This window comes from Neodiprion virginianus, chromosome 5 (assembly GCF_021901495.1).
Source record: "Neodiprion virginianus isolate iyNeoVirg1 chromosome 5, iyNeoVirg1.1, whole genome shotgun sequence".
Taxonomy (NCBI): domain Eukaryota; kingdom Metazoa; phylum Arthropoda; class Insecta; order Hymenoptera; family Diprionidae; genus Neodiprion; species Neodiprion virginianus.
This window is the reverse complement of record NC_060881.1, coordinates 969,646-991,475: the sequence shown is the minus strand read 5'-3', so window position 1 is coordinate 991,475 and position 21,830 is coordinate 969,646. Positions and strand designations below refer to the sequence as shown.

At 39.9% G+C, this 21,830-nt stretch overlaps 4 protein-coding genes across 16 annotated transcripts in view; 1 reads left to right on the top strand and 3 right to left on the bottom strand.

The window, feature by feature from the left end:
• Positions 1-71: 71 nt before the first annotated feature.
• LOC124306310 (AH receptor-interacting protein) lies at positions 72-2,071 on the top strand. 3 transcript variants are annotated; one of them, XM_046766864.1, is made up of 7 exons: positions 72-272; positions 436-521; positions 612-791; positions 885-1,053; positions 1,142-1,328; positions 1,403-1,545; positions 1,616-2,071. In XM_046766864.1, exons 2-7 carry the CDS (start codon positions 444-446, stop codon positions 1,819-1,821), a joined length of 963 nt encoding a protein of 320 aa, XP_046622820.1. In that variant the 5' UTR covers positions 72-272; positions 436-443; the 3' UTR covers positions 1,822-2,071. The 3 variants fall into 3 exon arrangements, with proteins under 3 accessions (XP_046622820.1, XP_046622819.1, XP_046622818.1); XM_046766863.1 differs by having other exon boundaries at positions 72-338; XM_046766862.1 differs by having other exon boundaries at positions 72-355.
• A 46-nt stretch (positions 2,072-2,117) lies between these two features.
• LOC124306309 (DNA ligase 1) lies at positions 2,118-7,453 on the bottom strand. Of its 3 annotated transcripts, XM_046766861.1 has the most exons (17): positions 7,096-7,449; positions 6,920-6,979; positions 6,624-6,710; positions 6,430-6,527; positions 5,962-6,140; positions 5,663-5,870; positions 5,430-5,568; positions 5,178-5,350; positions 4,870-5,093; positions 4,663-4,791; positions 4,435-4,574; positions 4,151-4,352; positions 3,837-4,043; positions 3,419-3,635; positions 3,055-3,290; positions 2,778-2,975; positions 2,118-2,634 (listed from the first exon to the last, which is right to left on the bottom strand). In XM_046766861.1, the coding sequence occupies exons 1-17, from the start codon at positions 7,113-7,115 to the stop codon at positions 2,461-2,463; spliced, it is 2,691 nt and encodes an 896-aa protein (XP_046622817.1). In that variant the 5' UTR covers positions 7,116-7,449; the 3' UTR covers positions 2,118-2,460. The 3 variants fall into 3 exon arrangements, with proteins under 3 accessions (XP_046622817.1, XP_046622816.1, XP_046622815.1); XM_046766860.1 differs by having other exon boundaries at positions 5,430-5,565; positions 6,624-6,979; positions 7,096-7,453; XM_046766859.1 differs by having other exon boundaries at positions 6,624-6,979; positions 7,096-7,451.
• Positions 7,454-7,746: 293 nt separating this feature from the next.
• On the bottom strand, positions 7,747-12,356 carry LOC124306308 (ubiquitin-like modifier-activating enzyme 1). The gene has a single exon (XM_046766858.1). The coding sequence runs from the start codon at positions 11,815-11,817 to the stop codon at positions 8,665-8,667; it is 3,153 nt and encodes a 1,050-aa protein (XP_046622814.1). The 5' UTR covers positions 11,818-12,356; the 3' UTR covers positions 7,747-8,664.
• Positions 12,357-13,129: 773 nt separating this feature from the next.
• The window catches only part of LOC124304370 (kinesin-like protein KIF12), a 24,872-nt gene continuing 16,171 nt past the window's right edge, over positions 13,130-21,830 (bottom strand). For 4 of the 9 annotated variants that reach the window (XM_046762470.1, XM_046762473.1, XM_046762471.1 and 1 more), the window contains 14 exons: positions 19,413-19,505; positions 19,143-19,221; positions 18,648-18,860; positions 18,020-18,157; positions 17,778-17,919; positions 17,577-17,671; positions 17,194-17,335; positions 16,144-16,262; positions 15,943-16,047; positions 15,683-15,812; positions 15,340-15,568; positions 15,061-15,211; positions 14,654-14,868; positions 13,130-14,386 (listed from right to left, as the gene is read on the bottom strand). In XM_046762470.1, the coding sequence (XP_046618426.1) occupies positions 13,942-14,386; positions 14,654-14,868; positions 15,061-15,211; positions 15,340-15,568; positions 15,683-15,812; positions 15,943-16,047; positions 16,144-16,262; positions 17,194-17,335; positions 17,577-17,671; positions 17,778-17,919; positions 18,020-18,157; positions 18,648-18,860; positions 19,143-19,221; positions 19,413-19,505 (2,296 nt within the window). In that variant the 3' untranslated portion in view covers positions 13,130-13,941. Of the gene's footprint in view, positions 14,387-14,595; positions 14,869-15,060; positions 15,212-15,339; positions 15,569-15,682; positions 15,813-15,942; positions 16,048-16,143; positions 16,263-17,193; positions 17,336-17,576; positions 17,672-17,777; positions 17,920-18,019; positions 18,158-18,647; positions 18,861-19,142; positions 19,222-19,412; positions 19,506-21,830 lie in introns of all 9 variants that reach the window. The other 5 variants (XM_046762477.1, XM_046762476.1, XM_046762472.1 and 2 more) reach the window with 4 other exon arrangements.

Sequence of the window (21,830 nt, the reverse complement as noted above, 5' to 3'; positions counted from 1 at the left end):
TCGTCACGTGTTCCGAAAACCGTCATCGTGCTGCCAGTTTCAAAACAACTCCCCACACATGTTATATGACATCGTGACAAAGAAACAGCCTCTATTTTATTGGAAAGTTACCGAAAGTAACTGAGAAGGGATTTCAGCACATAAGAAGGCCTCAAATTTTATAATATCCACGTTTATGAACGCGGCTGCGTTGACCGAAGACAGTTCTTCCAACCTTATTTGACAGCAGCAGACGACAGTTCTACACTTGTCAGATAAGGGCTCGTTTGGAGGTTATGTTGTGACTATCTATAAAAGTGTATCAGAAATCACCCGATTTACCACTAATCCTTTAAGAGGTCTGGTGAAAAAAAATGTACAAATTGTAAATCTTCGTGTAAAAAAATACAATTTTTTTTACCACGTAACATTATATTTGCATTTACATTTAAACAGCGGTAACAATGGAAAACAAGGAATTTATTCAGAAATCCATTTTGCACACCGGAACAAAATTTGTGAATTTTTCACCAGGTACCAAGGTTAGTAATGCTGAACAAAATTCATAATAAGAAGTCAAAATCCGTCCTTAAACGTGTCACAAAGAGTTGATGGTCCGTACTTCTTCACAGGTTCGATTTCACTTTAAAACAACCAGGTGTAATGAAGAAAAAACTGTTGTCGACGACAGCAGGGTGATGGGCGAGCCTATGGAACTTGTGCTTGGCAAAAAATTCAAACTTGAAGTTTGGGAAGTGATTGTACAAAAAATGGCTCTGAAGGAAATTGCCAGATTCAGAGTCGACAAGAGCGTAAGTAATCGCATAAATTCATCCAATAACTTCATTCCAATTTCAAATCATTCAGCAATGCCAAATCCTGTTTACTATAAAACACTTCTGCAGCTTGTCACGCCATATCCATTTGTATCGAAAACATTGAGAGAGGTGGGAAAACCACTTTCGGAAAAACGAAGTCATCACTGCTGCGGTGTGATGTTACAAAACGAGGGTATTGGATACGACGATTTGAACGATCTTATCAAGAACCCGCAGGATTTGGAGTTTACGATTGGTACACGAATTTCATTGGATAAAATTATTTTGCAAAATAATGCGAACAAATGTTCAAAAGGAATGCATATTATAGTCGAGTTTTACAGAATTATTAGATGTTGTATCACCATCTGATTATGAAAAGGAAACTTGGCAGATGACGGAAGATGAAAAACTAAACAGTATACCGACTCTTAGAGAAAAGGGTAACACCCAATTCAAGGAGGAAAATTACAAGGCTGCATCGGATACTTATGCAACAGCAATCGGTATGCTGGAACAGTTGATGTTGAAGTAAGTATATTTTAACTTATTTGGTGTATGCGATATTACATACCTGCTTCGATATTTGTGCTGATTTCTTCAAGGGAAAAACCAAACGACGAAGAATGGCTCGAATTGCAGAAAATGAAAGTGCCACTTCTCCTTAATTTTGCACAATGCAAATTGTTAAATAAAGAGTATTATGCTGTGATTGAACACTGTACTACCGTACTCAAATCGGAGCCAGGTTTGTTATATTACGTATCACATATCCAATGGGAAACCGCGATTGATTTTCCCTTTTCATTTCTCTCTAGACAATGTGAAGGCACTTTATCGTCGCGGAAAGGCGCATATCGGAGTGTGGAATGAAAAAGAAGCTAAGGAAGACCTTGAACGTGCAGCTGAGTTGAATCCAGCCCTACGAACAGTTGTTGACAAAGAATTAAGCAATTTCCAAACGGCTATTAAAGAGAAAGATAAGTTGGAAAAAAACAAGCTTGCACAAATATTCGCAAGCTAAATGAGTTGGTGGAAGATATTTTAACAGTAAAGAACCTGAATCTGATCCCAGCTCATGCTTCCTCTATTCTTTAATCTGAGCAAAAAAATCCTCAGAGAAGAAGCCCGTTTAAACTTGGACACGCTTTACACCCCATATGACCATCTTTTTACTACATTTGTACCTGGATAGATGATATCTGTAATTTTATGTTGAATATTCTAGGATGCAATTATCTATGTGTATAATTAATAAAAAAAACTTGAAACAATGAATATGAAATATTTAGTATTACTAAATAAAACTTACTCGGGTAATCAGTGTTAATAAAATTTAATATATAGATAAACTGGCAAAATCTCACTTAAAAGTGAATTTCTATAATAAATATCTGACTGTTTTATAGACGTGTAAATAGTGCAAATGAAGCCAGTAAATCATTCGTTGTAATGCGGGAAAGAATAAAATCATTGAGATAAGTTAGCAGGGATATGTCAAGTATGCACTGTGTCTTCTATTTGAATTTAAAAAATTTTGTTTAAAGAAAATGAGTTAACAGTATTTCATATAAACCGAAAAAATTGTTGCAAAATTTTTCCGAGTAATTATATAATTGTACGTAACTAAGCATTTTTAAATTTAACATGATGGATTCAATGCCTAGTAAAAATCTTCTTCAGCAACCTTTGTCGTACTCGTTTGATTTTTAATATGTTCCTGGTTATTGTACAAATCAGCAACTTGTTGAGATGATGTTGCATCCTCGCAATTTTTGTCATTACGTATACCTATAAATCGCGGAAACCGCAGAGATATACCCTTCTCTGGATCAATCTACAAGGGATAATTAACATTGCAAGTATTTTAATATAGAAAATTATCAAATCTGAACTATTTGAACAAACATGAATAAGTAATGTGAAATTAATAATTCAAAGATAAGATTCGCTAAAAGATTAAAAACATTTTCGACTCACAATGCCAGCGGCAGCTCTGTGTACAGGTGAGAGGGAGAGATCGGCACATTTTATTTCCCAAACTTGGACAGGTTCGAACCAGTGGTCAGGTTCATGGCTAACGTCATATCGGTAGTAAGATTTAGGCTGCGAGATTACATGCTTCTTTAAGAATTCTGTATGCGTTTGAAGATCTTCGTCACTGAACCCAGTGCCAATCTGTAGATTGTTTTTATTAATGCAAATTGACAAAGATGCGATACTTTGTAGTACTCGGGTGCATACACACGATACACACCTTACAGATGCTTTGATACTCTTCATTCTCTTGGTCATAACAAGCCAATAAAAACCCCCCATAAGTACCAGTCCTCTTTCCCTTTCCAATGTAACCTCCGATCACTACTACGTCCAGCGTATCTCCCACCCCATCTAAATAATCCTTTTTCAACTTCAACCAGTTGCGAGATCTTTTAGCTATCTCATACGTTGCATCTTGCTCCAATGTTTTTACCATCAAACCCTCGCAGTTTCCTTTTTGGAAATTAACAGAAAAATAGGTGATAGTTACAAGGTTTATAAGAGCAGATGAGCAGTAACAATGACACGATGAGCGTTTAACAGCTGCTGGGATTAAATAGAGTCAAGATGTTATCTTTCACCTTTTACAGATTCATCTAGAAAGTCTTGGACCTCTTCCATAGTCGTTGTATCAAGACTTGTTGCGAATTGCCATTCCCCCTTAACTTCCTTGAAATTTTCTTTCAGCAATTCTCTACGTTTTATGAAGGGTTCCTTCACCAGTGATGTGCCGTTCAAATAGAGCAGATCAAACATGAAAACACAAACCTGTACTTTGATATTCGCCTCACTTGCATCCTGTAATGAAATAAAAATTACGTAAAAAAATATAAATAAATAAAAGACGACTGTAAAGGCGCTTACGGCAACAACTGTAGACTGACTGTCTAACGACAAGGCCAAGGGAGACAAGTTTGGATGGGGTGATATATACCTTTTACTATTGGTATTGGCTCGTACGCGACATGCGGTAAGTATTAATTACAAGGATTACATTACCTTCCGTTTCCTCGTGCTTAACACTTGGAATGGCAGAATCTGCTCATTTTCTCTGTCCCAAGCAACCGCTTCGCAATCCAATACACAACTTTTAACGTTTTCCCCACGTGTATTGCCCAATCTTCCAATAATGTCCGGATATTTACTGGTATTATTTTCTTGATTTCTGCTGTAAATTGACACGTGATTGTTCTCAGCAATATGAATCTGGAAAGATTGTCATTATTAATCGAAAATACAATTTTGCTCCATACAACTGATTGGCATTATTAAAATTACGTGAACTAAAATTAATAAGGCTTTGCACAACAGACCTGCGCTCTTTCGCCATCATATTTCCATTCACAAGTAAATTTCAGTCCGTCGAATCTTGTCAAGACTTCTTGAACACCTTTCGTTGGGTGTGCCAGCATAGGCTTAAGTGGAATGCCAGGAGTTAATTTACATCGCTCTGGTAAAGCTTTTATGCCTTCCTTTAGTATAACAGGAATTATGAGATCGTAATTCGGACATTCACTGAAAGAAGATGTAAAATACATATATAGAATACCAAACGATCAATAAATTTGTTAATTCAATAAAGATCTTTCTTTCTTACCAGTATGTAGTTTTAAGTATCAGGGCTTTTTTATCGTAATCCTGTTTGAATGACTCGGCAGATCTTTTTTCACTAGCATCCAAAATCTTTGGAGGATAATCCTGACCAGGTGGAGTTGTGGCACAGGCCAAAGCTATTGCCTGCAAATTTTATTCACAATGTACAAGCAACTTTTCAGAATGAAAAAGAAAAAACCAAGATAAAAGAATTACATTTTGAATTTTTTACCTGTAAGATAGACTGCTCAGCCAGACCTATTCTCAATTTTCCAGATAAAGAACGTATAAAGTATCTTGCCTCAGAAAAACGACATGCGACAAACAGAGATTGAATCTTGTCAACCTTTTTGGTCATGGACTGTGGAGCAAAGATTACTTGCCTTAAAAACGCCGATTGCACATATTTATTACTGAAAAATAATGTCAGTATACTTACGGCTTGTCCTGTCATCTGTGAGATTTCTTTCAATTTATTAAACACACCAGAAACAGTCAGAGGTGCCGGCTGAAACATCATTCGCTGATTAGAGCGACTTTCTTCAGCTACTATTCCCAAGTCTCCGACTTCTTGGACGTCAGATTTAATCTGTGCAACAGTTCTGCCGGTACACTGTGCAATTGCTCTCATAAGTGTGGTCTCGGCTATTCCCAACTCCATGCCTATTTTATGATAACGAGTATAGATATATGTTCAATGCTGTCAGTGGCTTCTATACTACTAAGAAGGTCAAAAATTCTCTTCACCTTCGTAGGCTGGGCCCAGTTGATTCAAACAAAGATAAACACTGGCTAGGAAATCATCAGGGCTGAGAACAATGACGGATCGCAAATAATTTGAGAGAAATTCAATCATTTTCAGCCTCGCACTAGTGCTTTCAATAATTTCCAAAGTGCGAGCCAATGCGATGTACGGTACTCTGTAGAGGAACAGAAATTTGATTGAGTTTCGTGGCTGGATAAAAAGATGCTGAGAGTTCGTGTAAAACAATATCATACTTTTCATTCTGTTTCCAACTAGCGTCGTCGATCGGGTGATATTTTGACGCACCTGGGTTATACGAATAAGTCTGTGTTTTGGCGCTACCATTACTAGTTTTCTTCTCTTCAGGTTTTGAACCGTTCTTCTGCTTTACCGCTACGAAGTAGAGAAATTCACGGATATTAAGAAACGGAATGGTAAAACAATGAGACTGAGAACTTTGAAACTACAATATTAATGTGTACCATACCAAAGAAACTATGAACATTTTTGGGAGACTTTTTAGTCGCTGGCGAGGCTTTTGGCTTTTCCACTTTTGCTTTCTTAGGACTTTCTGCTTCTTCCTCTTCCGAGGCATGCTTACTTTTTGGAGATATATCATCCTCTGATTCCATCTCTGTTTTAACAGGACTTTTCAGAAATGCTTTAGCATCTGGTTTAATTGGACTATCTGGGAGCTGAGTAACGACAATCAAATTGATATATAATCACAGAAGTATGTCTGAATATTTGTACAACATGGCTCACTAGTGAATATTGAAAACTTACTGCCAAGTGAACGTCGTCGTCACTAGAATCATCCTGAGGGATTATTCTCGCTCGTTTTTTGGCACTCTGATTAATTTTGTTTTTAGAATTACGATTATCATTTTTTGTCGTGGTTCTCTTGGGTGTAGTTTTCTTGACATCCTCATCTTTGACAACAGTTTTGTTCTCATTTTCTTTTCCTAAATGTGCGAGTGAAAGTGGATTTTTCTTTTGACCATCTTTAATCTTCACATTTGAAGATGATTGAGTTTGAATTTTTACTCTGCTCTCTTCTAGTTTCTTTACTATTTCTGGATGCAGTGTATTACCTTTGAAATTGACTGGAGCTGTAATTCAAGGAATTTCACATTGGGATGTAGAAAGTAAAATTGAATCGAATCACCCCAAAGAAAACTACAAAGTCTAGTAAAGTTGACTAGAAGAAAGAGAGGATACTTAAAGTCGTAAACACATCTATACATATCGTACCTATTTGTCTACGCTGAATTGATCCAGGCGATTTTTGTGACGATGAGGTAGATGGTGCATCGTTGACACTAGTACTGATTTTTTTCGCAGGTGGCGGGCTGCAAAAATATTAAGCAAACAATTTTCAGTCCATGAACAATTTTTGGAACAGTGTAGCTCGGATAATAATCGTAATTCATTTACTGTCATATTACCTTATAGATTCAGTGCCATTAGAACTGTCCACTCGTTTCCTTTTAGCAACTGAAGGACTGTCGTCGTCATCTTTCTTCTTGGACAAACTATTACCGATATGTAACCAATTGAATGAAGAACACGATACACCGTTACTATCTAGCAGTCGTGTTAACGAGATAACCGGTTGCTCGAGGATAATGGTACGAGATTTAAACAGCGTGAAAATCACGTTAAACTTGAGCATATTCTTAATTATATCTAAATATATTCAATTTAGGAGGATTTTTACATTGTTGGTAGTACAAAAGCATACCTTAGCTCTGACTCCAGATCATTCGTATCAACTTTCGGCACACGTTTCGTGAAAAATGAACTGAAATTAAAAAATATCATCGACCAGAGTACATATTATAATAAATCGGTAATCATTCGTTTATTCAAACCATTTTCTGGCGTATTATTAATGAAACATATGCATTATCAACTCACGTGATAGACTTTTGCGCCATTTTCGCGCCGTTTTTAATACCTAACCTCAACTACCCAACCATGGAACCACTGTTGATGCTTGTCAACACTGATCCTAACCTTGACTTCCGATAAGCCAATTTTTGATTTTGTTTTCGGCTACAATCGTTGAATAATAATCATATTAACCGAAGAAATCATGTGATTCATTATTTACAAAAATAACTTATTAATCGTCAAAGTATTTTTACGATTCCGTCTTCAGCTTGGAGGCTTGAATCAACGCCATGACGTCAGCAATCGGCATCCCCCTACCTCGAAAATATATAATACACATATCTCCAGCTGCGAGTTAATCACTACATACTTATGACTACATAGGTATAAGTCATCTGAGGCAGGTTTTTCTTTTAATCGCAATCGTCTTATGAGTCATAAGTTATAATCCCAGCAGTCTTGCGCATATTCTTCACCAGACGATTGTTCGAATAAATGATAAGGGAGTTGGAGAACATAACAAAACAGAAATTGCACGTTATTTTCATACTTATATTTCGTATTTTCGTGAAATCCAAACACATCTATTTATTTATCATGGATCAAATAATACAATAAATATCCGCGTTATCCTAGAATAAACAAAATATTTTCCATTACTTGGTTTTTTTTTTGTATTTATTTTTTTTCATTTTTACTTCGCAATATTTAATTTTTTTGTATTTTTCCACTATTATATGGTCTAAAAGAAGTTGATTATTTTTCTCCTCTTTTCCCATTCTCGAAACTTCTCAGAAAGATATTTTACAAATTTAAATGCAGTATATCTCGTAACAACAAACAGTCTTGAAGCCAATATTAATTATTATTCATTGTTTTTGAAAAAGATTTTATGAAGCGGATAAATTAAATCGTTAGTATTTTATCGCTCATAACTTTTTAAAATAAGATAGAGATATGGTGACGGCGATTTCACAGCAAAAGAATCAATTGAATTCTATAAAAACTACTACAATCATCTTACACTATTGGCCACAACCATCAGTGACAAACGATGATGGCAAGATACAGTTTGCATTTCAGCTATTCAATATTATTCGACATGTATCTTTCGTGTAATTCGCTAACATTTTTCTGTACCAAACATCTTTCTTTAAACCTAATTTATCAATTTGCACTCGACAAATACAGTGTGTGAAACATTCTCCAAGTTTTCTTACCCACAAATCACATGTTTTGGCAAAAAAGTTAACTAAAAAGTTTTTATTGTTGTTAATTTCTGATTTCAAAGATTCAGTAATTTGTTAAGCACTACGAAATTTTACGTTCCTTTTACTCTAATTCTTTTCGTTTGACACTGGTAAGAAATCATGAGAGAATTCCTGCAACTAGCAATAGCTAATAAGGATTACGCGAGAAAGCGGAGGCCAAACAAAATGAAATTTGCATTACAATCCGTGGGAGAAATATGTGTGGGGCCAAACGGTTAATAATATTTTTCCTGTATCGTATTTTAAAATAGAAATTTGTAGAAATCACTACAACTAATCAGTTAAGTAGATATTTCCTATATTATGAAGTATAGTCGCTGAGTCAGGGCAGTGTGTAACGTACGTAGGGGACCTCGACGTCGTTGCCATCACTATCGTTGCAGCAGAGTTCAAAAACCAAAGCACGTACATGGGGCTCCAGTTTCTTCTTAGAAACCTTTTTGACTACCTCCGACATAGGCAAGCCCATTCTCTCTTGGCACTTTGCTTTTGCCATGAAAAATGAATAGAGCATACAAACTCCCTGTGATAACATTGTGACCTCAAGATTATGCTTTTCTTTGAAGTAATCCAAGAATTCTTTCAGAGTTAATTCTCCCTTTACTTCAAAGCGGTCCCACAAAGTCCATTCCGTATCGTAATACTTCAATTTTGGAGCAGCAATCGGCTCGGAAAATCCAAAGAAAGGTAGAGCAAGATTGACGAATCCGTTCTTGTATATCGATAGGTCTGTAACGCCTCGGGCTAGCTTGATAAGTTCGAGGCATACGAGTCCGGCAACGACGGATGTTGTTGTTGCAATAGCAGGTATAATTTTCCCAGCAATCAACTTGCTTTTATGCCTATCCGCCTGTGGGATTTTGTAGTTTGCTGCACGAAGATTTGAGGCTGCTACAATGAAGTCGATATGGAAGTTGGTGTCATCGTCCTTCTCAAACTCTTGTGGGTGAATGACGAGTCCGTCGAGTCCTTGGGCATTTGCCAGCTCTTCTTGCAGCTGGTTCAGCCTATCGTGATCCACATTTCCACTTCCGTTGGAAACCTGAACCTGAGAATCAGTCTCTGCGATTTTCACACCTGACTTGGGTACAAAGTCTGGTACTTTGATTTGCGATACAATGCTTGCAATGTCATTGCGGTTGCGGATCTGGCGTATCCCATAAACTGCTGCTTTCAAATTTGCCGTGGCAATGATATAGTCCAAATGCAAGCGATCATTCAAATCGAATGTCAGTGGTACCGGGCATCGTTTGGGACCTGACCAAAACGGTTGACCGCTGGTGGTCACTTGGTCAGGGGGGAAGTTGAACAACAGCTGTCTAATTTGGTTGCTGTACTGTTCTTGCCAGTGGCAGCGAGCCCACGCTACACAGTCCGTAAAAGATCTTGGTCTCTCGTCTATTAAAGCTGTTTTAACAGCTTCCAGGACTTCCAAGGGCTGAACACCAGGCAGCTTCAGAGTCCTCTCGATAAAGAAAGGATCGGAGATGTGCTGAGCTGCGCTCTCCGCAGCCTGTTTGAATAGTCCTTCGAAGGTGTCTCTGGCCCACTGCAAAGTGTGTTCAATGGCATTCGGAAAATTCTTTAAAGTACAAATTGGGATGCTCTTCTCCGGAGGGTCCTGAGACGAACTGTAAGACTCCGTTAGGAACGGCACAACAACTTGAGTGTTTCCCTTGGTTCCCAGGGTTCCGGATTCAAGCAGTGGTTTTCGGTAATACACACATCTTCGGTCCATGTAAATTCTGGCATCCACATTGTCCAAGGCATTGGCGACTCCATCGAGTACTTCAAAGAACTCGTCGTTGTAAGTTTTCTCAGTCTCTGGTCCAACTCTATTCTCGTGGGCAATCACCTTCATGTTAGGATTCATGCCTTTAATTACTCGTGCAGCGGTAGAAGCCTTGGATCTTTGAACGTCCGTAGGTCTGAACAAAAATTGTCTATTCAAGTTGGATTTTTCAATTAAGTCCATATCAGTCACGGTGACGCAGCCATTTTCCGCACCAACACCCATCATGGCAAAATTCTTTAGCAATTCACAGCCAATTGCGCCAGCTCCAACGACAAAGTACTTGAGCGCCCCAATTTTCGATTGGAATTTTCTCCCAAACACGGCAACTTGAGAATCGTAACGAGTCCCGGTTGGACAGGCATCTTCCTCTGATAATTCCGACTTATCAGCGGGCAGGCATTCGATGGCGTCGAAGTAGAGCCACTGGAAAATTGGGGAAAACTTTCCGGAGCAAGCTTTCATGACTTCTTGAGCAACTACACCTCCGATCGTTGCATTCATGGGATTCAAATCTCCGGCGGAAACTTTGGCAAAAGTTTCTAGCAGCTCAACGTTAATCTCAATGGCGTTTCCACCATCTTCCTTCACCGATTTAGCAACAGCTACAAATTCCTGGGCATCTTCTTGATTCCAAGGGCGAGGAAGGCGTCCTTTAGTCTCAATGTATTTGTGCAGTGTGGTAAAGGCAAGATGCAGTTGTTCCGGATAGTCAAACTTGCCAAAATCAGTGATGAGGAATTCCGGCTCCTTCAGAGCCACTTTGAGTGGCTTGAATTCCAATGTTTTTGGCATTTTCACCTGAGTCACAATACCGCCTCTAATGTACTCCGAGTACTTTGTGGTATCTCCGATGCTGAACGTGTACGGGCCGAGCACCTTGATCTTCTTGGGTTCACAGCCGTTGAGCTCCGTGGTGCCTTGGATTTCGGAAAAGGTGACGTAATCTCCATCCTCCATGCCGTGCCTGCTGTCGTCGAGGCAGGTCACAATACCCTCGACGTCCCTGGATATACTGGCTACCATGGCGCTGATCGGTGGTTCACCGTTGGTATCTACGACGGTGAAAGAAGGGCCAAAGTCGCAGAAGACTTGGGAGAACAGACCACGAGTCTCGGCGATGATCAGAGCGATCTTATTGGCGTGGGTTATTTCAGATATGCGTAGTTGCTCGGAAAGTGATGTGTTTGTGAGGACAATGACCTTGAAATTTTTAATATATTTCTTGGACAAAGGGCCGGCATAGTGACGAGTCGGGACGTAATTATTCAGCTCGGATAAATGGTAGCTGCAAGCCTCGGCGCGATTCTTTCCAACGTCAGACTCGGTCAGGTAAAACTGAGATCCGAGGTCGGTTATTTGACAGACGGTGTCGTCGTGCAAGGTCACGGACTTTACGCCGCCGAGGATAACGTTCTTCGCAATTTCTACACCCAGGCCGCCGAGGCCCGATATCAGAACGTCCGAAGACGCCATTCGGCGCATGGCATCGTGCCCGAGGACGTACAGCTGACGGGAGTAAAGTCCCTCGTCGATTTCGGCCGGTGCGCGGGAAGTCGAGCCATTTTTCGCCATCTCTACGATCGCCGTGGGGTTCTCGGCTCCTCCCGTAGTCGCAGCAGCAACGCGTCGCTTCTTGGCTGGGGGGTCAACGGAGCTCTCCACCACCTCAGCACTAGACATCGGACTTCAAGGAAGCAGTTTTATATATCTGTCGATTGTTTTCCTCGTCCACTAGCACTGATAAGCCCTACGCTTCACGCGCAACACGTCTCCTCTCCTCTCCTCTCTACGACGTCCTTCCGCACCACCCTCTCTTCGCTCTTCCCTCTTCCAGCCCTTTCCCTCGTTCGCCGCGTTGATTTCTTTCTTCGATCGACAACGTGCACTATTGTATTTCGATTTATCTGCTTCACGTTAAGACAAAGACTATTCGTCACTAGGATTGGGGTCTCTAGCCCTGACGCACGCACAAGATGAACAACCAACCATACAGGAATGATTTCTCGTTCTTTCTTCGCTCCTCGGCCGCCGATTCACCCACTGCCTTCTCGATATCGAGTTATCGCAACCCTGCAGTCTGGACAAAAGTAGAACAGGTGATTCCATCTTCGTCCGTAACCACACGATCGAAATTTTGATTCGTCATTCTAAGTGACTACTGCACCGTCTTACCAAACTTGAACCGTACCGTCAACTTTTACAGTAAATTCCTCCGTCAACGACTACGTTCAACTGAAGATAGACGGAAAATGCTAGCGCAGAGTTATTTCTCGTAATAATTTATCGGGTCTGATAGAGTTTGGGGCTAATTCTAGTGGCCTGTACTTACCGACCCGTCTTGTGGGGTCCGATGTAGAGTCGGTATAGCAGAATGCTGCTATTTTTTCCAACGCCCTTCAACTCATCGTACACGCACGCTAAAGTCCGCAGGACTAGCAATTTTTATACACCTCGTCAACGGCGAGCGTACCTACGGACTTCCAGAGATTAAATCACTGATTTGAATTTTAATACATAAATCAATAGGATATTTTCAACTTTAGGATTTCTGTTATGATTCGGACCCCAATTCGCACAACTGCGAGTATGGCAAATGCTTCATATTTCTGCCAGTTTTTATTCGTTTTCAATATAAATAATGTCAAGTGACTGCTCGTCGACTGACAAATATACAACGACTCGAGATATGGCGAACGTTTTTTTTTCAAATTTTTTATTTATTCGTGCCTTTTCAAATACTTAACGGTAGAGTCGCGGAACAATCACATAACCATGACGAATCGGTAGATCAATGCCTTTGAAACAACGAGTCGACCGTTTATTAACATACTGTTGTACGGACGAACTTGCCGCCATTCAATTTGAATTGCTGTTCTCTGAGGAAGCTGCCTTCTTATTTGCTCTACTGTTTAGTAAAATGAAAATTATAACGAATACAAGATTCTGAGTAATATACGGTGCGGAGTAAAGAAAACTGACGACAACCACAATATTTCACAACAAACCTTCTGCATTTTAATTACGTATGTAAGCTACACCTACACTGTATTATAAATATCGCACTCCATTATCAACGATTCAATCTTTTACAATAATTAGTCAACTACCGGGTTAGCTTTACATTTACGTTCTTTAAAACGTAAGAAATTAGAGGTAAATGGTCTGCTATACCATTTCCTTAATTATTTCATCGGTTTACAGCATACCACTAATACGTACTTCTGCACACAGGGTAAAAATATCTCTTGTTGCAAAACACACTGTTTGAGAATTATGGTATAATCAATATACTCTCTCACTATGTTATATTCAGTTATCTAATATGTGGGTAAATGACGCTAAAATATAATATACATTTCATAATTATCGTCAAGTTTGAGCCTGCCCATTAGACTTCATTGTATACAGTTTTTTTCCACTGCCTGAAGAATATTCTTCTCGTTCCAACTCGAATTGCAGTAACTTCACAATGAAGTTTGCGCAAACTGAATTCAGTGCGTCAATACCATTTTAATTTGCCTGTGTGATTTTATATATATATTTTTATTTTATTTTGAAGATATTGCGATTTGATTTGGAAGAGTAGTTGTTTATTCGTTTTATCCAAAAACGTAAATTTATCGTCATAACTTACGTTCTTCGCAATCCTGTCAATATCATTCAAATAAGTACATAAATAAACAAATAGTACTCTTTATGCATAATTATCATCCCTTTTTAAATATGTTATATAATTTATACTGTTCAAGTAAAATATCGTACCAAATTGCGACTAAAGTTATGCGGATAACTTCCTTTCTATACCTAATGCTTATTAGTTAGCGAGGTAGACAAAAAATGTGGATCGTCACCATCTAGCGAAACGAGACTCCCAAAAACGCGATGTGCGGGCAAACCATTAGCGACCTTAGTACCCGCCGAGCCAGGGATTTCTTGTCGCGGTCTTGATCCACGCGAGGAAACGTTCGAAGTTTCAATACCGTCGTCAAATTCCGGGGAAGTGAATGGAGATGATGTACGTGAAGCTATAACAGGAAATGCCGCGGTTGGAGCAACGGAATCAGCAGTACCCGGAGCCAAATTGTTACCTTCCAGGATCGGCCCACTTAAAACAGAGTCTGGAGTAGAAGTGTCGTCGTTCAAAGAATGGCTCTTCAACGGCGGATGGTTATCATCGAAATTTGACATCGCTAAGCTCCTTTCTTCCGGCACTGTCGACGTTCTTCGCAGGGTTGCACCTTTTCTGTTACTGTAATCAGGGGGAACGAAATCAGACTTGAAAGAATATCGTCGGGCATACCGGTACTTATTACAACAGCTTAATGAGAAACTTAAGTTCATTGGTTTATACCACAGGCACAGTGCATAAAGTTGAGCTTGAAGTATATTTCATGCTCGTATTGTGTTTGTCCATTTTTTTTTTTATTTTTAATAGTCTGTATGGATTTTCTGAATTACTTTATGCGTACTTGGAAACTGGCGTTACTACTTATAGATGAGACGTCTTAGTTCTTACTGGCTAGGGTCGACAGGAGACGAGGTTTGATCCGGACTATTAGCCACATTTCCATTATCCCAAGAGTTGTTTCTCCTGTGATGACTTTTGTCCTTGTACGCCTCTAGGATGTTATTAAAACTTCCTCCGATTCGTCGCTTGTCCAATTCTTTCAATACTTTTTCAGGCATTCCGCGAACCGAGCCGCCAGACGTTACTTCTCCACCGGTATTGTCCTGAAGTGAAAGAATTTAACATTCGCTACGCGGTAATGATTAATCGACTATAACATGCAGATACGAGGGGTTTCAGTGGCTTCTGAGACAGTTCTTTGTAATACATCTCTAGTTTAAAAACAAGTGGCACTAATTTATGAAAACACGTTTTTACTCCTATGTTATGCTATTTTCTAGCAATAGAGAATATACCTTGGAAGTCGTAAACGTCGCTTGATTAGGGTCCGAATTAGGATTCGTCCAGACGTTTGCAGCTCCAGGCACGTAATCGCCGTTAACGCTACTCGACAACTCCGCCGAGTAATTGGGCCGAGCCGGAATAATAGGCGAACGACAACAGACGCTGAAAATTATCCGTGCTTTGAAATACGGCGAAAATAAACGGGCCAAACAACACGTATGATTACGGAAACGAACGGTAGGTGAAACGAAGATTTTCAACTTCCCGAAAAACCGTAAATTTTCACTCACGAATTAACATCCTCAAGTTTTTTCAAAAGCCTCTCATTTTCCCTGCAGACCTGTTCCTGGTCGCGCATTACTTGTTCCCTGGTGACGTAAAGCTCGGCATTTTCCCGTCGAAGAGCCTCGTTCTCGGTGATGTAATCCCGAACAAGTTGGCCGAGTTCCGGACCCTCGAGTTCCGCTAATTTGTCAAGATCAACTCGAGGCGGTGTTGGAAGCGGTCTTCTTTCCCCAGCTGTGGATAATTCAAGACAGTCGGGATTATCGAAGCGATTAATTTGTCTATAGGGAGAGAGATTGAATGCGAAAAAAAGAATTTGTCGAGCGATCAACATTCAATTTTACGTACCCTTGGATTCGACCCGCGCAAAGATCGGGGATTCCCCGCCTAAGTTGAGCGCTACCCTCAAGTGATCGTTCTCTGTTTGCAAAGCGCCGACTTCTCGTTTCAGGCTGAGTATCAAAGCTTCCCTGGGATCCTGGGTGTGGAAAAATCGAGAACATAACGTAAGTCGTAGGGCATTGACCAACGGTTGGGAAATAGTCTAATAACGACAATGCAGTCGGTTGCAATTTGGCATGCGGTAAAAGTTTTAGAAACGTGCATACCATAACGATAATCGGCTTGGTGCGAATTTTTTTAGCACGCGCCGCGTAGCGCAGTGTATTTATAGTTTCGCTCGCGTTAGATCTCGCCGGAGAAATGCATGCGATCTGAAAGTTAAAGCAGAGTACATATTTGCATTTACGATAACGTAGTCAACTTTGTCGGGATAAATGCAATTCGGTGCATTCATCGCGTCTTCGTACCATAAGAGAAACTCCATTTCCGGCGAGACTGTCCGCAAGTAGTTTCGTCAGTTTGCTATCCCGATAAGGAATATGTCCAGCTTTCTTTTTCCCATCACTTAACGAAGCGATGCAGTATCCTGTAACGATAAAAATGAAGATGCTCGATTCTTTTTTTAAGTACATACTGACATCAGTCTCTCGGTGAGAAAGAATTGAAAGAAAAGAATAAATGGTTTAAAAAAAAAAGTTGTTGAAATCGGTGAAATAGAGAATATATTCGCATGGTAATTAAAAATCGAACGCGAAGCTAGTCAAATCGAAAAAGAAAAATTGTTGAAATATCGTCTGACATTACAAAGAGAAGAGTCAGGTACATAAGTTATACCGTTAAAATTTTTCTTTCAAAATTGTCAAAATTTCATATGTAATTTTGGAGTACGTCCAAACGAGCATAAAATCGACCCTAGAAAGCTGATACGAAACACGTCGTGAATGATGGATGACGTGTAATTACAGTTAGTCCAGGTCTTACATTATATGTATTCCTTTATGAATACGAGTAAATTGTGGTTCGCAGTCGTGTCCCGGTTGTCTTCGCGACTCCATGAACAGTATGTATGTACATAATAGAAGTATAATGAAATATTTATTGGTAATTTTCGATCGCCCGAATCGCCATAGCCCATTGAAACAGACACGATTGATGGACGGATCACGACGTGCGTTTCATTACAGCGACGATTCGATGTTTGCACACCGTTGCTTGTCGATAATTCTCTCTGTATATTTTGGCGGTTACATTGACAGGTCCGTGACTTATAAGCCCGTTCCAAACGGTTCTGTACCAACTATTTGCCGAGGTGCGAGTGTCGACTCTGTAAGACAGTCTCGTTCAAACAGTAATTCGGGTCAAAGTAAATGTTGCACGAAAGGTTCGCGGCTCCGCCTCTTGAAATGACGCGATTTTTCCGCCGATATACTTGCTTCTACAAGTGTTGACGTTATGAATTTTTATCATGAAAGAAAAAGAAACGACAGAAAACAGCAAACTTGCAGAGAGTATATTACCTAGCACCATCAAGCTTTTATTGATGTTGTTAGCTTCCTCGAGAGTTTTACCCTCGCTCTGTGTTTTCTTCGTCATTTCGCTGCCCGCAAGATCGACAAAGTTGATCTTGCCTTGCTTGGAAATAAATACTCCGTTTTCCATCTGCGGATTATGAGGGAGAAATATTTGTTGATTATTCGAACGAACTTCAACTTATCAGGGTGGTCGTTATCTAGGGTTGATGAATTTTTTCCGCCACAATCCTCAAATCAACTTCGCGGACAAAGCGAATTATTTGAAGTTGATTTGGGGGGATGGCGTGGAAAAAATTCGCCAACACCCCGAACACGGACCACCTCATCGATTCATAAAGTCACAAAGTTAAGTCACGTTGATAATTTACTTGTTGTTCCGAGGTGATGTGGACGGTCAGTATGGTGTGGCTTCGGCTGGAATGATCGTTCATGTTGTGCGAGCCGACGGAGCGATTCCGCATGCCTGTGAAGGGTGAATAAGAAAGAAAAAAATTATGTAACCGAGCGGCGACTTAAACTAGGTATAATTTGAAGGGAACGGAGATTTACTCGATCAAGGATCGAATTACCTTCCTCCAAAACGGCTAATAAATCGTCAAGCTCTTCGCACTCGACGGTGAATAAATTCTCGACGAAAAAACCTCGGATTTTTTTGCTCCATCTTACCGCCAAAGGTTTCCTACTTGTTCCAGGATTCAGGAGATCGATAACCTGCCAAATGACGATGACAAATGTTGAGCGAATAGCAGGGAAGAATTTTAATACACGCGTAGCTTGAGAAGAAAAGAAAAGACAACGAGAGCTTTCAAACCTTTTCGTTGTAGATTTCGAGAAAGGACGCTCGGAGCACGAAATTGCAATCCTGTCTTTCTTGTAGTATCTTGAAGAGGTAGACGAACGATCGAAAGACCAATCCGTGACCTTCGGAGTAGGGATTTTTCCCGTTGAACTAGGAAAATAAAGAAAAAAGAAATGAAAAACAATACCAAAGGTTGTCAAATTGAGTCTATTTAACCCTTTCATGCATACATTTTGCATACATGTGCTTTTGGGGTCACTGCTTGCGAATCTGAATTCGAAATTCGAAAATTCATAATGGCGGATCCAATATGACGAGAAAATAAAAACAACAACAACATTTTTTCGTGTGTATTAAGTTTGTGTAAAAATTGGCATTCGGATTTTCATCGTGGATTGGCAAAAGATATTTTTTTCACGGATAAGTACAAATTTCAACCATTTGTTTACACGTCCTATATTCGCGATAAATAAATAAATAAATAAATTTTATATTTTCTCTTAGACTTTCGACGAATAATTCTGAAGACAAATTATTAACTCGATTACCGAACAATAATCAGCAAAAATTTCACCTTCTCCCGATAAAAATTTTTGCCGAAAAATTAATCGATTTGCGAAATATCGGCATCCTCACTCACCAAACCCGGAGGCCCGGTCAAAGTGTGTGTTTTTCCGCTACCGGTTTGCCCGTAGCAAAATGCCGTGCAGCTGAATCCTTCGACGGCCATTTCGATGAGTTTTTTAACACCGGAATACTGGAGAATGTCTTCCTGTGACGCCGCCGGTTCGAACACGACGTTGTACGAGAATAATTTGGGCTTCTTGTCACCGCTGTTGGGTATTCCATCGCACTGAAATTAGTAATTGAAGCGATTAAGGTTTACGCCAGAGTTGTCAATTGGAACAAGTCAACGAATAAGTGTACACAAAAAAAAAAGATGATTGACGTTTGAATTCTCAGAAACTCTGTGCTCTGCACGATCGTGTGGAAAGAAAAGAAAATTCAAGCTTTTCTTCATCGCTCAAAAGTTACAACGGCACAACGTATATAACATCTTTTCGTGCAAGTCGCTACGTGTCGCAAATTTTTCGAGTGGCACCTCGAATAAAAAGCAAACAAAAAGATAGCTTACATGAATTTGACCATTGCCAGGAAATTGCACGCCCGATTCGTCGCCAGATTTAATCTCCCTGTTACTCAGTGGTCGGACCCTGAAAATTACACAGTGTTGGTAAATCGCATGAAAGCGAACCGCGAATTACAATTTCTTCGATTTTCCTTGCCCGCAGCGATGTGTGCAGAGGAGGAACACGCGGATAATTTGTCCGTCAAATACAAGTCGTAGGAAATTGGGTATCGTTCGGTTTTGCGAGGGTGTAATAAAACGGACAGCTCGACTCACCTGACCACCACGTTTATGTTGTCTTCGGGTAGTAATTGGTGGGTAGCAATCACCCTCTTGTCACCTGCCTCCAGTCTCTCTATGCTGCCGGTTCTGTCGGAGAGGAAAAATGGGTTAGACATTCGTCGGAGTCAAATATCCCCCCCCTATTCGGTGGTCATTACAGTCGGTAAAACGACGAGAGAGAAACAAAATAAATAAATAATAATGAAACAGCCCATCGAAAAGCGTCCAATGGTTATTTATGTATCAACCGGAGAAGAGAAGCGTCCGGACTAATTTTCCTAGACGTTTTTAACACCTCGTGCGGACAGAAGGAAATGAAAATATAGGAAGCTCGGAGACTTCGGTGTAGCTTTTAGCTTCGAGCTTTTACTCAAGTGACCGAGTATACCTGATTTACTGTATACCCGCACAGTATGCACATGTATGTATACCCGCACAGGAGACAGGAAGTGGGACGATAAATCGAATTTAATTTGCGTAACGGCATGTAAGTGAACGTGTTTCTACAATATGCAGAGTATAAGGGACGGGAGGGTTGAAATCGATGAATCGATTTTCGCATATTCCTTTTTCCTTCACGATCGGACTGTGTCCAATTTTTCTAATCTGACTTGGCGATCGGAGCCCGAAGAAACGGTATTTCAAATTCTTACGGGCAGGATGCGTTATACCCGACTGGGTTTAATCAATTTACGTAAGATAATTAAATGAATATCGATCCTTATCCTCGACGCGATAAAGCTCCGATCCTGTAAAGGTTTTTCTAACTGAAAAAAAATTCTTCTATTTGCCACAAGTCGGACAGCGATGTCTGGAAATTTTTATGACGTACGAGGGTACAAAAATGATCGTTAATATTATGGGTAATTAACGCCGTGTACTTTAGCGCCATTCCACGTTTCGCACGCGAATCTGACAAAGCATTCGCCTCAATTTTCTACTCATGCGATAAGTGGAAACGACACGTCTGTCTTGATGAAAAGTGCAGCAACAATCACGGAAAGTGATCGAATGAATACCGTTCGATATATACATATATATATATATACATATATATATGTATGTGTATACGTACATGTATAATACTTGGCTTTTCTGTTCCTACTGGTGGTGGAACGTAAACGAGTACTCGGGTACTTTTCGTAAAGAGGTCACGCTGTCGAGTTTTTTTCTCATCTTTTTCTCCGCGGCTAATCGCGCGCGTTAAATATTTAAAAACGCGTCCAAGTCAATCACGAGACCGTCTCGTCTGGACGTCTTTTGCCATCCTTCTCTCTGTCGAGCTGACTCGACTATATTCCTATCTCCTCTTTCTTTCCCCTTCTTGATACCGGCCAGTGGTCGTTTTTCTCTTTCACGGTATTTGTCGTAGCTCAACCCTTGTTCTCCCCTTTTTGTTTCATCACTCTGAGACCCGCTAATGTCGAGAATTGACTACCTTTCTGTACGTAACTATAACAGCACGAGGAAATCGCGTGCCTTGCCACCTGAATACTTCAGCTATTTAAAAAGATCCACCTTTCATTCTAACGTTCGCTGACAATAAACGGCAAGGCAACCACCCCGTGTCGGCCTTGATGAATTATTGAAAAAATTTTCAATCAATTCGCAAATCGTTTCTGCCCCGCAATCCGATATCTTCACCACTTCCAGCACGTCGTTTGTGAAGTATTTAGAAGCGGAGGGTGGTAGAGTTAAAAATATCCACCTTGATAGGCGCGTTACGTGACACATGGTCGTTATATTCCTAGAAAGAGTAAAATATTGTTTCCTCTCACCGGTCGAGTTGTTCTTTCGTTATTTTCTTTTTTTTTTGTTCTTCAATAGAAATTACAGAACGCGGTTTCTTCGACAACAAAGTTTAGCATGTTGCAGATTTTTCTTGTTCAATTAATCGGTGGCGGATCATTTACAATTAATTCGCATCTTATATTGTAATAATATAATATACATTTGTACAAACAACGATTTCAGCATTCAAACCATTTGCTTTCATAAAAGTGTAATATAATTTTCACATTTCCATAATCTATGATACTATATGGTCAATCAGTTCGAAACTTTGAGCTCAAGTTTCCAGTTTTTTTTTTTTTTTTTTCACCTTCTCGAGTACAAGTATATGATTCGTGAAACTTTATCGTAACGTTTTGGTTATAATACGTCGACCCTTTGAGTCGCACATTTCTGTGCCGATTCAACTTTTATAACGATATAGTATACTATGGTTTGTGGGATAGCTGATTACGACTTTGAAAACGGATTTGAAAAATTCAGGGTGGCGGATCTAATATGGCGGACAAAAATTTCAAATTCGATCGAATACGGTCAAAAAACTGTATGGGGGGATTTTCGGAGTCGTTGATTCGATTCGCCATACTGAATTTTCAATATCTGATTTCAGATTCCTAATCA

Excerpts from the sequence above, each read along its gene's own strand:
- LOC124306309 (XM_046766859.1), bottom strand. The coding sequence starts at position 6,850 with ATGCTCAAGTTTAACGTGATTTTCACGCTGTTTAAATCTCGTACCATT. Across the intron at positions 3,291-3,418 it reads TCTAGATGAATCTGTAAAAG|GAAACTGCGAGGGTTTGATG; the intron begins GTGAAAGATAAC and ends ATTTCCAAAAAG. Across the intron at positions 2,635-2,777 it reads ACAGAGCTGCCGCTGGCATT|ATTGATCCAGAGAAGGGTAT; the intron begins GTGAGTCGAAAA and ends TATCCCTTGTAG.
- LOC124306310 (XM_046766864.1), top strand. The coding sequence starts at position 444 with ATGGAAAACAAGGAATTTATTCAGAAATCCATTTTGCACACCGGAACA. Across the intron at positions 792-884 it reads GATTCAGAGTCGACAAGAGC|CTTGTCACGCCATATCCATT; the intron begins GTAAGTAATCGC and ends ACACTTCTGCAG. Across the intron at positions 1,546-1,615 it reads CGTACTCAAATCGGAGCCAG|ACAATGTGAAGGCACTTTAT; the intron begins GTTTGTTATATT and ends ATTTCTCTCTAG.
- LOC124306308 (XM_046766858.1), bottom strand. The coding sequence starts at position 11,817 with ATGTCTAGTGCTGAGGTGGTGGAGAGCTCCGTTGACCCCCCAGCCAAG.